Source organism: Camelina sativa, chromosome 5, assembly GCF_000633955.1.
Source record: "Camelina sativa cultivar DH55 chromosome 5, Cs, whole genome shotgun sequence".
Lineage (NCBI taxonomy): Eukaryota > Viridiplantae > Streptophyta > Magnoliopsida > Brassicales > Brassicaceae > Camelina > Camelina sativa.
The window spans coordinates 28,972,059-28,988,773 of NC_025689.1; the positions used below are offsets into that span (position 1 = coordinate 28,972,059).

The 16,715-nt window shown below is 37.7% G+C and overlaps 1 protein-coding gene across 4 annotated transcripts; it reads left to right on the forward strand.

Moving 5' to 3' along the window:
• On the forward strand, positions 4,016 to 6,876 carry LOC104787791 (ultraviolet-B receptor UVR8-like). Of its 4 annotated transcripts, none has more exons than XM_010513428.2 (7): positions 4,016 to 4,229; positions 4,516 to 4,579; positions 4,745 to 5,007; positions 5,094 to 5,443; positions 5,525 to 5,926; positions 6,010 to 6,373; positions 6,442 to 6,876. In XM_010513428.2, the coding sequence occupies exons 3-7, from the start codon at positions 4,774 to 4,776 to the stop codon at positions 6,688 to 6,690; spliced, it is 1,599 nt and encodes a 532-aa protein (XP_010511730.1). In that variant the 5' UTR covers positions 4,016 to 4,229; positions 4,516 to 4,579; positions 4,745 to 4,773; the 3' UTR covers positions 6,691 to 6,876. The 4 variants fall into 4 exon arrangements, with proteins under 4 accessions (XP_010511730.1, XP_010511731.1, XP_019101603.1 ...); XM_010513429.2 differs by having other exon boundaries at positions 4,016 to 4,212; XM_019246058.1 differs by having other exon boundaries at positions 4,016 to 5,007.

The following is a 16,715-nucleotide window of genomic DNA, read 5'->3' on the forward strand; positions in this document are numbered from 1 at the left end:
AACGTGGAAGGTTGGGTCGCTGGGTAGTGTAGGTCGAGTTGCTGGACTGCTTTCCAGCTCCCGGTTTGCTTTTGATGGTTTAAACATCTCCTAAAACACCTGAAACAACTCCAATATGCAAGATGCATGAAAGACCAATGCAAAGACTACATATTATGCAAAAGAGACTAAAAACAATGCAAAACAGTGCAAAATAATGAGTTAAGATAACAAAATGAATAACAAATGCATGATAAAAGAGTGTAAAATATATACTGATATGCTCAAATTTACCCTAGAGCTACTCTCTCAAATTAAATTAAGAGATCAATTGTAGTACTTAAGGATCGAATCCACAAGAACTCTAGATTCACACAATAGATTTAATAATCTTTTAATTATGTTAAACCAAAATTGTAATTAAAATAGCAATGCAAAAACAGAAAATAAAAGAGTTGTAAATTAATAGGAATAAACGCTAGACCTAGGGAAATTCTCAGGAAATCATGGAAAATCAGATCAATTAATTAAGCAAGCAGGATTCAATAATTAATCACCGTTCTTGAACTCTAAACACAATTATAAAATAAATCAGTTCTCACTGCAAATATTATCTAAGTTTTAAAACCAGAAAATCCAAATCTCTTTGTAAAATCCAAGTTAAAAACTATCAATAAAATCAAGTTTAGATAAGTTCACAAAATCACTAATTCAAATCTCTTTGCAAAAAGTAATTTTGCTCACCAAAGGTTTTTGTCAGAAAATCAATTATATTCTTATATCAATCAATAATCCTAAGATCTAAATCTAGATGACTAATCAAAGATCTAGCATTAAAAACAATCTATGGTGAAGAACAACAAAGATCATGAATCCAAAATAAACAGATCTAATAATCCATGAAATCCTTAATGAGAAACCCTAAACCTAACAAACAGATCTACTCAGACATAATCAATAAAAAGCAAAACATCTTCTGAATAAATTGCATTAATAAAGAGAATAAAGAAGAAGTAAAGGAGTTCTGAATCTTCTCTGAAGGAGTCTTGATTCTTCTCTCCAAAAGCTCTCTAAAAATCTCTCAGGGTTCTCTCTCAAAAGTTGCAGGGAAAAATAAAGCTTAAGTCTAAACAATGACCTTAAAAATCCTATTTATATTCCTAAAACACGTCCAGGGACTAATGATGCAAATATGGAAAACTTTGGGGCAGCTTTGTAAATCTTCAAAACTTGTGAGAAAAACATCTGATTTCGTCTCTGGCTCTGTGTCGATCGATGCTATCAGTGTGTCGATCGATGCTGACTTCTAAATTCGTCTCTCAACTTCGTAGCTCAGCCTCAATGCTTAATTAAGCTCCAAATCTTCCTATTTAGCTTCATTATGCTCCCGTCCATGCTAAATCCTATAAAGACTCAAAAGACTCTAAAAATACCAAAACTACTCTATAAATAAGACTTATATCATGGCTAAAAACACCTAAAAACCATGATATATCATATACATATCAATATGATTCGAGAAGATCATCGGAGGAGAACCGAGGAAGTGATCAATCAAGGTGAAATTAAGACAGGAAAAGGATTGAATCAAGAGCTCTAACTTCAAATACCGGTGATACTCGATGGGGTTCTCACTACACAACAGTGCACCGGTTTATTGTTTTATTTCCTTTCTATTATTAAAGTGCTTGAGTATATTGAAAGCGAAGGAACTGATGGTACCAAAAGACGCTAACCTAATGGACTTCTCAAGTACTTTCACGCCTTTAACTTTGTGTTCTACTTTCAGTTGATGCTTCTTCTTCTTGAGCTCACGAATAATTTATCAGTGGCTTTGCAAAGAAAATACCAGGACATTTTGCAATGTCACTAGTGAAATCTACCAAGCATCAATTATGCACGCTCAGAGCTAATGGATGGGATTCTTTGATTGATAAAGTTTCGCTCTTTTGTGAGAATCACAACACTGAGTTGTTCATCATGAAAAAAGTATTTGTTGATTCAAGGAAACCAAAAAAAAAAAAAGCAGCATTGCCAACTTACAGCACTATCAAGTGGAATGCTTTTACAATGTATTGGATATGCAGATTCAAGAGTTTAATGACCGTTTTGATGAGGTAAACACTGAATTACTTGGTTGTGTTGTTTCTTTGACCTATTGATTCATTTCATGAGTTTGATCAGTTGAAAATTATGAGATTATCTGTGTTTTATCCTGAAGATTTTAGCTCGATCGAGCGGATATCTCTTGAGCATCAACTTAGTTTCTATATCGATAATATTCAAGAAGATGAAATATTTGCTAATTTGAAGAGTCTTGGAGATCTTGCATGTGTGATGATGGAGACAAAGAAACATCTTTCACATCTCCAGGTTTATCGACTTTTAAAGTTAGTTTTAACTTTACCTATAGCTAATGCTACTGTTGAAAGATGCTTTTCTGCAATGAAGATTGTGAAGACTACTTTACGCAACCGAATAGGTGATCAATTTCTAAACGATTGTTTAGTTTGTCTTATTGAAAAAGAATTGTTCGCTAAAGTGAAGAATAAAAGAGTCATAGAAAGGTTCCAAAATATGGAAGAACGTAGGATGCATTTTTAGAAATTTTTTATATTATAAGACTTATTTTTATGTTCGTATTTTATTTTATTAATAAAATAATTATATAATTGTGTTTCGGGTTAAAAAATGTTTTGGATCCGTCACTGTCAATGATGTAAGTAGAATTGGAAGCAATGCGGAGGACAATAAGTTCAATGCTTCGTCTGAACTACAAGAGAATTATATTTAAATCATATTATTTGGGGCTAGTTAATTTGCTAAACAGTAGTGAGATTTGGCCAGCATTTGCTCTACTGCTCGAGGACATAAAAGGTTTGCTCCCTTATTTTCAAGAATTCCAAACTGTGTATGCTCCACGAATATGTAATGGTGTGGCAGACCGGGTAGCAAGGAAATCTCTTTCCCTCGGGAATTATGATCCTAAGTTATACTCGATAATGCTTTCATGGATTAAGCATTTTGTATTGGTGGATAAACAGAGTGTAACATAACATGACTGGTGAATGTAAGTTGTTATTGAGAGAAAAAAAAAACTCCCAATTTGTTGCTTTATATATTTCACCATAACCGTCTCACCTATTTATTTGGTACTTAGTCATCATGATCATCTCCATTAATAAGTATTTCTAGTTATTCAATTATATATCCTTGGTTTATTGCTAATAGACATCTTCATCACATTTTAATCATAGATATATTACAATGAATCATTTTAAACAAAATTGGTCTATTTCAATGAAAAAAAAATCCAAATTTTTACTATATATTTCACTTGTTTCTTATATCAAAAGTCACATTATTCAGATAAGATAAACATAGATATGTATTGTTTATAACATATATATAGGAGAATCAAGTTTTATATCATAGATTCATAAACAACGTTTAAAAAAAAAAATTTAGCTCAAATTAATTCTCATATTGTCGAAATATATGAATCAATATATAAGTTTTGTTTTGTTAAAAAAAATAAAGTGACGTAACTATTTTGGAAAACTGAGTCGATCCGGAACTCTTATATGTCCAAGATTCAATATTGAAATATAAATAATTGAAAATTTTGATAAATATGTTGTTTTCTTTTATTTATTTAATTTTTTTTTGTTAAAGCTTTTATTCTTTATTACAAAATATGTTGTCTTTTAAAAAAAATCAATATATGAGTTTTGTTTTGTTAAAAATAATAAAATGACGTAAGGAAATAATTGAAAAATTTTGATAAATATATTGTTTTCGTTTATTTATTTAATTTTTTTTTGTTAAAGCTTTTATTCTTTTATTACAAGATATGTTGTCTTTAAAATAAAATAAAAAACATATGTGTAATGATTTGGTTTATTTCAAGTAATAAATGAAGTAGTATGGTCTTGTTGGGCTTGTTTACAAGTGGACTTGTAACTATCTTATTTCCATGTTTGTATTACGCAGAAGACACCTATTAGCTTTTTGTGTAAAACGTATAGATTGAAAGCTTTAACTCATCAAATCATTTCTTCATTTTCCCAAATGAAAAAACTTCCTTTATAGAAATTCACGGAGAGGAGGAAGAAGAAGAAGAATAATAATAATTAAAGTCCGTTCCTTTTTTTCCCTGTGAATTCCACCGCAAACCCAAAAAAAACAAAGCAAAAACTTCTTTTTGTTGTTCTCTCTCTTTTGGTCCAACTTGTGAGTCTCAAAGTCTGGTAATTTATCATTTTTGGTGAAAAATTATGTGTCTTTTTTATCCTTGTTCTGCTTTAAAACTTTTGTATTTGTTGATGATCCACGATCGATGATCACGATCTCCTTGGAAGAGACAGTTTTTGATATTCTTGTGAACGCTTTATATTGTTGTTGATGGTTCTGTTCTGATCTGGGTTTGTGTTGTGTGTTAATCTAATGATCTCGTTGTTTTATTTTACTGGACTTACAAAAAGTTTTGATCTTGATGATCTGTTTTTTGTGATCTTATTGGTTAAACATGAACAGCATTTTGTCTCTGGCAAAATTTAAACGTCTTCTTCAATCATCATCACCACTTTGCATTTCAAAGGTAGCTCTTCTATTACTACAACATGTGTATGTATGTATGTATATATGCCTGAAGATTTTGGCTTTTAGGATCGTAGGAGTGAACAATGTATTAGTTTAATGATGGTTTTGGTGATTTTAGTAAGTTTCTTTTTTTTTTTGTGTTATGGTTTTTGGTGATTTTTAGTGAGTTATAGAAACATTTTGGGCTCTGAAATGGATACTACAACATCAAGTGGTAGTAGCCCTGCTACGTTACAACTCCATAGCATCATTCCAGAGAATCCCATCACTGCAATGGAATTGCCATTTCCTTCATTTCTGCGTCTAAAACGCCACTGCCTTGGGAGTTCTGTTCCTGGAGAATTCTTCTTGGCTTCTGTTCCTTCCATTGTCCTTCATGTTCTGACAACATGTGATTTGGGTCCTCGGGACCTTGCGAAACTCGAGGCAAGTGATATATGCTCCTCTTTCTTACATGGATTTGATTCTGTTTTCCCTGTGTGTTGATGCTATCTGATTGATGTTATCCTCAGGCAACATGCTCCTTCTTCAGGAAGCCGGCAAACTTTTCCCCTGACTTTGACCTTTCTATCTCAGAGCTTGCAGCTCTCGACATTTGCCAAAAGAGGGCGATATTTAAATGTATGGGAGAGGAAGAACGCCAAGAAATGAAAAGGAAATGCGGAGGCTCGTGGAAGTTGGTTTTAAACTTCTTGCTAGCTGGTGAGTTTGGTTGCAGGCGGGAGAAGTCACAAGCACTTGCAGGTCCTGGTCATAGTATTGCCGTGACATCAAAGGGTGTTGTCTACTCCTTTGGATTTAATGGTTCAGGACAACTTGGTCTTGGAACCACTCAAGACTCTTGGCAGCCTCGACCAATCAGGTTACTCTTTTCTCTGATGATTCAGTTTGGTCTAAATAGTCAAAAAAATTGAGTTCATTGGAGGTACATTGTGTGTTGCAGATCACTTAACGGGATCCGTATCATTCAAGCAGCTGTTGGCACTGATAGAACAATATTAATCAGTGATGCTGGTGAAGTTTATGCCTTTGGAAAAGATTGTTTTAGCAAAACTAAGTCAGAAGTCCAAGAAACTAAGCTAATCACAACTCCCCAGCGGGTCAAGTCCTTGACGGACATCTTTGTGGTACAAGCTGCGATAGGAAATTACTTCACGGCGGTTCTGTCGAGAGAAGGCAGAGTCTATACATTATCATGGGGAAGTGATGAAAGACTCGGTCACGATACTGACCATAGCTGTTCGTTGCCTCAACCTCTGTTGGGGGCCTTGGAGAACATCCCGGTAGTGCAAATTGCTGCTGGCTTTTGCTATCTGCTTGCTTTAGCATTTCAACCCACCGGCATGTGAGTCTTTGAAACGTTTCCATTGTTCTTAACCGAGTTTAATTATATGTGCTTACCATTGCCATTTTCTTGCTTCTATTTAGGTCGGTGTACTCAGTTGGATGCGGTTTGGGTGGCAAGCTTGGACATGGTTGTGACGACTGTGAAACACAGCCTCGTCTGATTGAGCAGTTTGGTCTTTTAAACATTGAACCGGTTATGGTCTCAGCAGGTGCATGGCATGCAGCTGTAGTTGGGAGAGATGGGCGAGTCTGCACGTGGGGTTGGGGTCGGCATGGCTGCTTGGGTCATGGAACCGAAGAGTTACAAATGGCTCCTAAGGTGGTAGATGGATTGAAAGATGTTAAAGTTGTTCATGTCGCTACTGGAACATACGCAACCTTTGTTACATCTGATGATGGTCAAGTTTACTCATTTGGGAGTGGAGTAGCAGCCAATCTTGGACAGGTAATATAGTCTGTGGATTCTTGTTTCCTTGGTTTCCGAGGAAATGGTCTTTGATAATATGGATTTAGCAGGACGATGTGGATGAGGATACTCTTACCCCGAAGCTGGTTTTGTCGTTGAAGGAGACTAAAGAGCGTATGGTTCATGTGAGTTTGACAAACGCGGGGAATTGGAATGGTCATACATTGGTAATGACCGAGTCCGGGACACTCTATGCGTTCGGGACTGGGGACAGAGGACAGCTTGGGGTGGAGCTCGGTGATAATTCAAAGGAAAGAGAGGAACCAGCCAAAGTTGCTGGTATTGATCTTTCTTAGAGATTTGGGAGAAAGAAACAAAAAAAAAGCATCTTCTTAATTTAGGTTTTTTCATGTTGATCTTGACTAATGTTTAAAGAAGTGGTTGTACATAGCAACAGTTAAGATGGTTATGGCTTCTTTTGTTAGATTGAATCGTACAAGGAACAACAGTTTAATGTTTCTTTTGAAATTTCTGCTTCACAATTTTAGCGTTTTTCTAATTTGTAGCTGATGAGCAAACTCTAGGGGTTGTATCACAGGCCCACTAGAACTGGTACGTGATGCTCAAAAGTCAAAACAACACAAGCTATTGTGAAATTTGGCCAGAGGTCCTGTGTGCATGGGAAGTGATACTAGTATTTTTGTGTGTCTATTCTAGCAGGTCTCAATTAACCTTATGCAGCTGTAGTATTTAAGGTGTCAATCATAATGGGAAACTTTACTAACAATTAAGATATAATCAAGAAATCACAAGCCAAGCCAATTCAAAGAGAGTGTTTGTCTAACAGTCCTAGAATGATGACGATACAAAACGAAAATAAGTCACAGAATTAGAAACGAGAATGCATGACAAGAAGCGAAAATGAATAAAAACATAAACAAGTCTAAGCATGAACTAAAAGGCAAGAAACGAAACAGTCTCAGGAATGTAATAAAAATCAGAAAAAGAGGGAAAATTCCCAAAAAAACACCAACTAACAGAAAAAAACATGAACTTTTTTCGTTGCCAGAAAAATACACAAACTATTTTTAGTTGATAAAAAATACACGAACTATTATTTTTTTCCAGTTTCTCCTCGTCTCGTTACGACCGTTAACGGTATTGTAACGGCATTACTATTTTTGAAAAAAATTCCACTAAAAAACACAAACTATTTATTTGTTGCCAGAAAAATACATGAACTTTTTTTTTTGCCTGAAAAATACATAATTTATCATTTCTTATTTTTCCATTAACAATGTTAGAGATCATATCTCATAACTTTCTCTGCTCTCTTGAACTTCATACTAGTTTTCACTACTATTTATGATAACTAAATTCAAGAACAGAAATACACAATTAGATTAATTGATTTCTAAATTTCTCAATAGTATTGTTTTTGCATAAATAAATGGTGAATCTGGTTAGGTTACAAGAGTTGATATCCCACAAAATGGCTATAATCTACGATCTCAATCAAGTTTGCGTACACTAGCCCATTTGATGATTTACACTGGCTATAAGCATCATAAAAGGTACTAAAATAAAGAGATGCATATTTTTTGAAATGTATACAAAGGTCTACAAAGGTGGAGATCTCATAAAATTGTAGAGAAATGTTGATGAAGTTTCAAAATTTGTAAAGTCAGTATAAATCCAAAAACAACACTAATTGAGAAATTTGGAAATCGATTAATCTAATTGTGTATTTTTGTTCTTATTTTAGTTATCCTAAATAGTAGTGAAAACTTGAATGAAGTTCAAGAGAGCAGAGAAAATTATAAGTTATGATCTCTAACATTGTCAATGGAAAAATAAGAAATGAAAAATTATATATTTTTTAGGCAAAAAAAAAAAGTTTATGTATTTTTCTGGCAACAAATAAATAGTTTGTGTTTTTTCTGGATTTTTTTTCAAAAATAATAACGCCGTTACAATACCGTTAACGGTCGTAACGGAGACGAGGAGAAACTGGAAAAAAATAATAGTTCGTGTATTTTTTATCAACTAAAAAATAGTTTGCGTATTTTTCTGGCAACGAAAAAAGTTCATGTTTTTTTCTGGCAAATATTAAATAGTTGGTGTTTTTTTTGAGAATTTTCCCGAAAAAACGAGGTCCTAAGGATGGGAGTAATTGATGTCGGTTGAGTATCCTAGTCTATAGAGTATTTAACATGCCACAAGCAAACCATCTCTAAACAATGAACATCACTTCTTAGCTAATCCAATCTCTTGATAGAAGCTACTCAAACTCGACCACTTCCAAACCTAGCTCTCGCTAGAGAAACATGATCAAGCATGGCATGAAAAACAAGTTCATTCACGTCAACAAACATCCTAGACAACTAATCTCTTAGGCTAGGAACGTAAGTCTCTGGCACTAGTTGGTCAGACATTTCATCGAACACCTTTTGGATGCGGAAATGTCTAAAACCTAGTTCCAATTGATCAGAGAGAAACTAGTATTTCTAACTCTAGTCCAGAAGGGAATCATACAATCAAAGCTTAAACACTCTACATCCTAAAATCCTCCACCTAATCTATCCCATCCTCAAGAACTACCACACTACTCAGATCCAAAAATCATCGTCAAGGATACAAACTCAGAAAACATTGAATCAAGCATCCTAAGATAGATAAAAATGATATGAACAAGTTTGTAGAAGAAATCGAATCCAAATACTGAATAAATTCAAAGGTATCGGGATACAAAGTGTCAAGCGTTTTAGGTGGCTAGGGTAAACCTTGAGGGAAAGAACAAAAACGAGATAAAAGCTAAGATACTCGAGTGATAACTTAACAAAACGTATTTATAGGAAAAACATGGAAATCTCTAAAACATAAAACGACAATATAGAACGTCGGTTCGGGAATCCTTCTCGGATGCGTCTTCGGGATAAAACCAGGACGTCGGTTTGAGAGTATCGATCGAGTCACATCGTGAGAGTGCCGATCGAGTCGCGACGTGAGAGTGTCGATCGAGTCGCGACGTGAGAGTGTCGATCGAGTCGCTGCTTGAGGGTGCTCAGGAGCCATCCTGGGACGTCTTGGTCGAGTCGAGTCTTGAGGGTGCTCAGGAGCCATCCTGGGACGTCTTGGTCGAGTCGGACTTCTGAACGTACGTGTATCCAATAAAACGGAGATGACTCATGAACCACGACTCCGATTGGTTTCGAAATAAACTGCATAGGAAAGATGACTCAATTCCCTACAACTTTTATGAAGACGTCGAAAGCTGAATCCCAAAGCAAAGTCTTCACTCGACTCGATCAAAGACGTGGAAGCTTGCGTCGCTGGGTAGTGTAGATCGAGTCGCTTAACTGCTTTCCTGATCCTTGTTTGCATTTGATGGTTTGGACACCTCTTAAAACACCTGAAACAACTCCAATATGCAAGATGCGTACAAGACCAATGCAAAGACTACCTAGATATGCATGTTATGCAAAAGAGACTAAAAATAATACAAAGCAATGAGTTAAGAGAACAAAATGAATGTCAAATGCATGATGAAAAGGTGTAAAATATATACATATCAACTCCCCCAAACTTATTCTTTGCTTGCCCTCAAGCAAGCAACCAAGAACAAAGTATGGAAGAGAGGTTTGAAGATGGGGTCTCAGAACCTAAAACATGCTGAATAGAGTAGTTAGAATCAGGGTCCTTGTTATTAGTTCTATGATGCATGGTGAAGAAACTCTGTTTAAAAACTTTAGACAAGCTCATCACAACCTGAAACGATTTTGAACCTCAGTCTACACATGCCATCATTTCTATCATTCCCTTTAACATTCATTAACAAAGAACCATGAATCAAGCTATGCAATGTCATCAAACTCATTTGGCTGGGGTGAAAGGGTAGAGACAAAAATGGTCTCCTTTGCAAGTGGTTTTAACAATATAGAACAGGGATCTCTCACGAAAATGAGTTGAGCTTAAGAGAAGGCTAAAGGTTGAAACCAACTGATACATACAAGAGCAGTACCCCATCTACCCAAAGGTCTCAAGGAAACTTAGCTCTAACTTTCTAACCCAGAAGTTGGTCCTATCTCTATCCCTCGTCGATATCTCTTCTAAAACTAAATCTCTCATTCTTTTAACTTAGCCTTAGGAGGAGGTTACTTCATTTCAATCTAGCGGATAAGAAACTTTTTTATCACTATGGTTCTCTTTCTTTTCTTCTTAGAATTCTAGACTTCTTAAGCGTTCTGCTTTCTCTTCCTTGTCTAAACTTTTCTTTCTATGCCCAGAACCAATAACTCTTTTACATTGCACAACCAACATCCTTTACTAGACTTGTAAACCTTGAAAACACATTCCCCCTCCTAAAGACTCTTTACTCATTTTTTCTTTCTCTTTTCAGAACAAATCCAATCCCAAAACCCAAAATTGAGTTCTCACCTAGTCCTACTAGTCCGGATAGCGCGAACTAGAACTACACATGATCCTACTCTTGTCGGCTAGAACCTAACACTTTCTAACAAGCTCAACTCGGAAAAGACCTCACACTCAAGAATACAATTGGCTTGAAAGAACGGTTGGTTAAGGGTGCGGGAAAATGTTCCAAAGATGGGAATCAGCTACTTGGATTATTAAGGGTGGTAAAACAGAGAAAGATAATCCAAGTATGTATGTGGTATCCATGAGTTCAACTTCAATGCATAACATGATAATTGCAAGTCAGGATTAGGTTCAGGTAGATAGGGAATGATGTCAATTCAAAACAAGCTTCAATCAAGACTAGAATGCAATTTTGAGAATTCAAAACCTGGTTCAGTCTTACATTTCAAGTTCAATCAACATGCATCAAGAACTAATAACAAGGGCTTTGATCCTATCCTATTGAATTCAGCATGTTAACAAGGTTACAATCATCATCAACCCCTATGCTAAATGCAACATTCCTAAATGAACAACACTAGACTCAATCCTAATATGCAAATGCAAACTACATGAACACTATGTTTTTGTGGAAATTTTTCAAATTTTTATGGTTTTTCTATGCAAATAGATGAATGCAGACTCAAACATGATATGATGCAAAAATTTGAAATAAGAATCACAGAAAACATCATCAAATACATCATCTCAAACCCTCCCCCAAACTTAAATTACATAGTCTCGTGTGTAAGAGAAATTTGAAGTAGGATTTGAGAATCATAATAGAAACAATGCAAGGATGAGATGGTATATACAAAGGAAATGTAGGAGTACCTCAGTTGTAAAAGAAGGAGTCGGTGCTCGCGACGGCGGATCGAGTGAGATGATGGTTGGTTCCGGGAGCAGCTACGGTTCATCGTCGATCGAGTAGGAGTGATGGTTGGTTCCGGGAGCAGCTACGGTTCGTCGTCGATCGAGTGGGAGTGATGGTTGGTTCCGAGAGCAGCTCCGGTTCGTCGTCGATTGAGTGGGAGTGAAGGTTGGTTCCGGGAGCAGCTCATGTTCGTGTCATAACGTCGTCGAGTCGTGGCTAGGTCGAGTTGTCGGCAAGAGCTTAACGAGAGCTCCTCTTCTATTGCTTCATTCCATGTCTGCAAAACCCAACACTTTGCTATTTGTATTTTTTTTTCTTTCGCCACTTTAGTCGGCCATACTCCCTTTTGTGGATTCCTGAACAGCAGAAAACGAAAAACAAAAATTAAAAACATAAGATCCTAAATTGTATTTACAGAGATACCTTTGGGACTTCATCCTGGGACTTCCTCCCAAGTGAGTTTAAAGTCCCTAGCTTGACTTTGCATACTTCTTATGCTTTGGGAGGTTCATAGAGAGGCTTCAGAGACCCCTCTAGAATGTCTTGTCTAGCCAGATACTCTTTAACATTCTGCCCAGGTTCAACAACAAATGAACTGCTCTTCTTCATTATCCCAAACCTCTTCCTTAATTTCCTTGGAGGAGAACTTCTCATTGTACCTTGGAGCTTCTTGATTTGCCCACTCATCTCCTTCACCATAGCTGTTAACTCTTTCACTGAATCCCTTAGAGTCTGAGTATTTTGGAGTTCATACAAACTGTCAAGCGCGGGAGGACTTGACTCTTGCGGTTGGTGAGGTTTAGGAAGCAGGTTTTGACGCTTAGGGAAAGTAACGACTGCACTCGAGTTGGAGAATGGTCGAGTGACACTTTGAGTTTTCTCTTTGGTTACCAAAACCTCAGTTTCTGCCTCGTTCACACTCTCAAAGATGTCAAACCCAACTTTTTGATATTTCTCTTCAATCAAGAAGGTCTGCCCATCAATAGTTGGTTTCTTCTTAGAATCCTTGATGTCAAACTTCATCTTGAAGTTTTTACCCAGATTGAGATCAATCATCCCTTTCTTGACATCAATGACTGCTCCAGCTGTAGCTAAGAAAGGTCTTCCTAGGATTAGTGGATCTTTAGGCTCTTCATCCATTCCCAGCACCACAAAGTCAGTAGGAATCTCAGCTTGTCCAATTTTGATGGGCAAGTTCTCTAGTAGACCATGAGGCAATCTAGTAGTCCTATCAGCCAATATTAAGTGGAGGTTGCATGACTTGTATTCGTTGAATCCTAGCCTCTGAGCTACAGAGAGTGGCATGAGGCTTACTGAAGCACCAAGGTCGCATAGGCACTTTTTGAAGGCCAATGGACCTAGAGAACAAGGCAAGGTGAAAGAACCAGGGTCCTCTAGCTTCTTTGGGATAATCATCTTCTGAATAACAGCCTTGCATTCATGAATAACCCCACCTATGTCATGCACTACCCTCTCATCTTCCAGAACCTTAGCTTGAGCTCCTTTAGCTATCTCCTCCTTCTCTTTGGTCTTTTCGGTTACCAAGTCAGTTAAAAACTTTTGATATTGAGGCACAAGTGCAAATGCATCAAGCAAAGGCATCCTAAGTTCAATCTCCTTGACTTGGTTTTCAAACAGAGTTTTATACTTCTTAGTAAGCTGCTTCTTAAACCTCACTGGAAATGGTAGATGTGGCTTGTATGGTGGAGGAATGAATCTCACAGGTTTATCCTTGGGAGTAGTGGGTTCTTTAGTAGCTTCAAGATCAGATTGCTTGGCTGATTTTGAACTGCTTTTCTAGGTAGTTGGCCAGGTGTTGGGGTCGAAGTAGAAACAGTCTAGCCTTCCATATACTTCATCTTGGAGTTAAGAACTTCAAACTTGACTTTAAGATCATTGTATGAACATTCCATTCGCTGACTAAGTTCAGCAAACTTCTTAGCAGTATCCAGAGATCCGCTAGCTTGACCCTGAAGAAGTTGTTGCATCATTTGCTTCATTTCTTGATCTGGGGCTGGAGTAGGCTGTAATGGTTGAGGGCAGAATCCTGGTGGTGGTCCTGATGGAGCTTGCTAACCTTGCTGGAACTGTTGTTTAGGGACGAATCCCTGATTGTAAGGCACAAAAGGTTTTTATTGACCTTGTTGTTGCTGCTGAGGAGGGTACATCTGATCCTGTGGATTTGCATTGGTGCTCCGGTAAGACAAATTGGGGTTCATCTGATAGGGGTTGTAACCCTTGTTGTTTCCATCTTGATAATGGATGTAGCTGATCTCCTCAGACTGCTCACCCGCCCCATCTTGGACGTAAAAATGTTCACCCTCAGATACGAAGTGGACGCTCTTCTGTTGATTGAGCAACAGGTGGTCAAGCTTCTCATTGACGTTTTTGAGGTCCCTCTTGTACTTCTCCTCAGAAGCAGCGTCGCCTCTAACTGTGCGGTCGTAGTCTTCATTGTAGTTGCCATCAGAATGGGCGAGATTTTCAACGAGTTGCCATCCTTTATCGACGTCTTTGTTCAGGAAATTACCGTTAGAAGCAGTGTCAAGCAGCATGCGGATTTTTGGAAGTAAACCACGGTATAGAGTGCTCAGCAGTGACTCGTTGCTGAAACCATGGTGTGGACACTGGCTATGGTAACCCTTGAAACGCTCCCATGCTTCACAGAATGATTCTGAGCTTTTTTGAGTGAAGCTGGAAATCTCATTCCTCAGACTGCTGTTCTGGAGTTGGAGAAAAACTTGGCCAATAATGCTTTCTTGCAACCATCCCAGGTTGTGAATGATCCCTTGGAAAGGTTTTTCTCCCATTGATGAGCCTTGTCTCCCAGGGAGAATGGGAAGAGGCGCACTTGTAACCATCCTCACTCACGCCGTTGATCTTGGTGAGACTGCATAGACGGTCGAACTCGTCCAAGTGGTCAAGTGGATCCTCCATAGGCAACCCGTGGAACTTGTTTCCTTAGATCATGGAGATCAGACCACTTTTGATTTCGAAATTGTTGTTCTGCACGACGGGAGGGATGATTCCAGCACGCTGAGTATGAGTCTTTGGTGCATCCCCAACACCAATGTTTCGCGGTCCCGGATGTGGTTCATTCTGTTGTTCCATAGTGACTGGTACGGGATGATCGGTGGGAGTACGAGTTTTTCGTGGGCGTTGCAACCGATTGATTTCGTCGATAACAGGAAGGAGATTCTAATGCCCTCTTGATCTGGTGTGCATGCAAGGTTGAAATCAGCAGCTACCTGGGATGCAAAATAAACAATCGGACAACCAAAGCAAGTCAGTACCCAGAATAATAAGTGTAACAGAACTTAATCTTGCAAAACTTGAAATCTGAAATGTAGCAAAATGAATCCCAAATGGCAATGGCGCCAAAATGATACTAGGATTTTTGTGTGTCTATCCTAGCAGGTCTCAATTAACCTTATGCAGTTATAGTACTTAATGTATCAATCCAAATGGGAAACTTTACTAACAATTAAGATGCAATCAAGAAATCACAAGTCAAGCCAATTCAAAGAGACTGTTTGTCTAACAGTCCTAGAATGATGACGATACAAAACGAAAATAAGTCACAGAATTAGAAACGAGAATGCATGACAAGAAGCGAAAATGAATAAAAACATAAACAAGTCTAAGCATGAACTAAAAGGCAAGAAACGAAACAGTCTCAGGAATGTAATAAAATCAGAAAGAAAGAGGTCCTAAGGATGGGAGTAACTGATGTTGGTGGAGTATCCTAGTCTATAGAGTATTTAACATGCCACAAGCAAACCATCCCTAAACAATGAACATCACTTCTTAGCTAATCCAATCTCTTGATAGAAGCTACTCAAACTCGACCACTTCCAAACCTAGCTCTCGCTAGAGAAACATGATCAAGCATGGCATGAAAAACAAGTTCATTCACATCAACAAACATCCTAGACAACTAATCTCTTAGGCTAGGAACGTAAGTCTCTGGCACTAGTTGGTCAGACATTTCATCGAACACCTTTTGGATGCGGAAATGTCTAAAACCCAGTTCCAATTGATCAGAGAGAAACTAGTATTTGTAACTCTAGTCCAGAAGGGAATCATACAATCATAGTTTAAACACTCTACATCCTAAGATCCTCCTCCTAATCTATCCCATCCTCAAGAACTACCACACTACTCAGATCCGAAAATCATCGTCAAGGATACAAACTCGGAAAACATTGAATCAAGCATCCTAAGATAGATAAAAATGAGATGAACAAGTTTGTAGAAGAAATTGAATCCAAATACTGAATAAATTCAAAGGTATCGGGATACAAAGTGTCAAGCATTTTAGGTGGCTAGGGTAAACCTTGAGGGAAAGAACAAAAACAAGATAAAAGCTAAGATACTCGAGTGAAAACTTAACAAAACGTATTTATAGGAAAAACATGGAAATCTCTAAAACATAAAACGACAATATAGAACGTCGGTTCGGGAATCCTTCTCGGATGCGTCTTCGGGACAAAACCAAGACGTCGGTTTAAGAGCATCGATCGAATCGCATCATGAGAGTGCCGATCAAGTCGCGACGTGAGAGTGTCGATCGAATCGCAACGTAAGAGTGTCGATCGAGTCGCTGCTTGAGGGTGCTCAGGAGCCATCTTGGGACGTCTTGGTCGAGTCGCGTCTTGAGGGTGCTTAGGAGCCATCCTGGGACATCTTGGTCGAGTCGGACTTCTGAACGTACGTGCATCCACTAAAACAGAAATAACTCATGAACCACGACTCCGATTGGTTTGAAATAAACTGCATTAGAAATATGACTCAATTCCCTACAACTTTGATGCAGACGTCAAAAGCTGAATTCCAAAGCAAAATCTTCACTTGACTCGATCAAAGACGTGGAAGCTTGCGTTGCTGGGTAGTGTAGATCGAGTCGCTTAACTGCTTTCTTGATCCTTGTTTGCATTTGATGGTTTGGACACCTCCTAAAACACCTGAAACAACTCCAATATGGAAGATGCGTGCAAGACCAATGCAAAGACTACCTAGATATGCATGTTATGCAAAAGAGACTAAAAACAATACAAAGCAATAAGTTAAAAGAACAAAATGAATGACAAA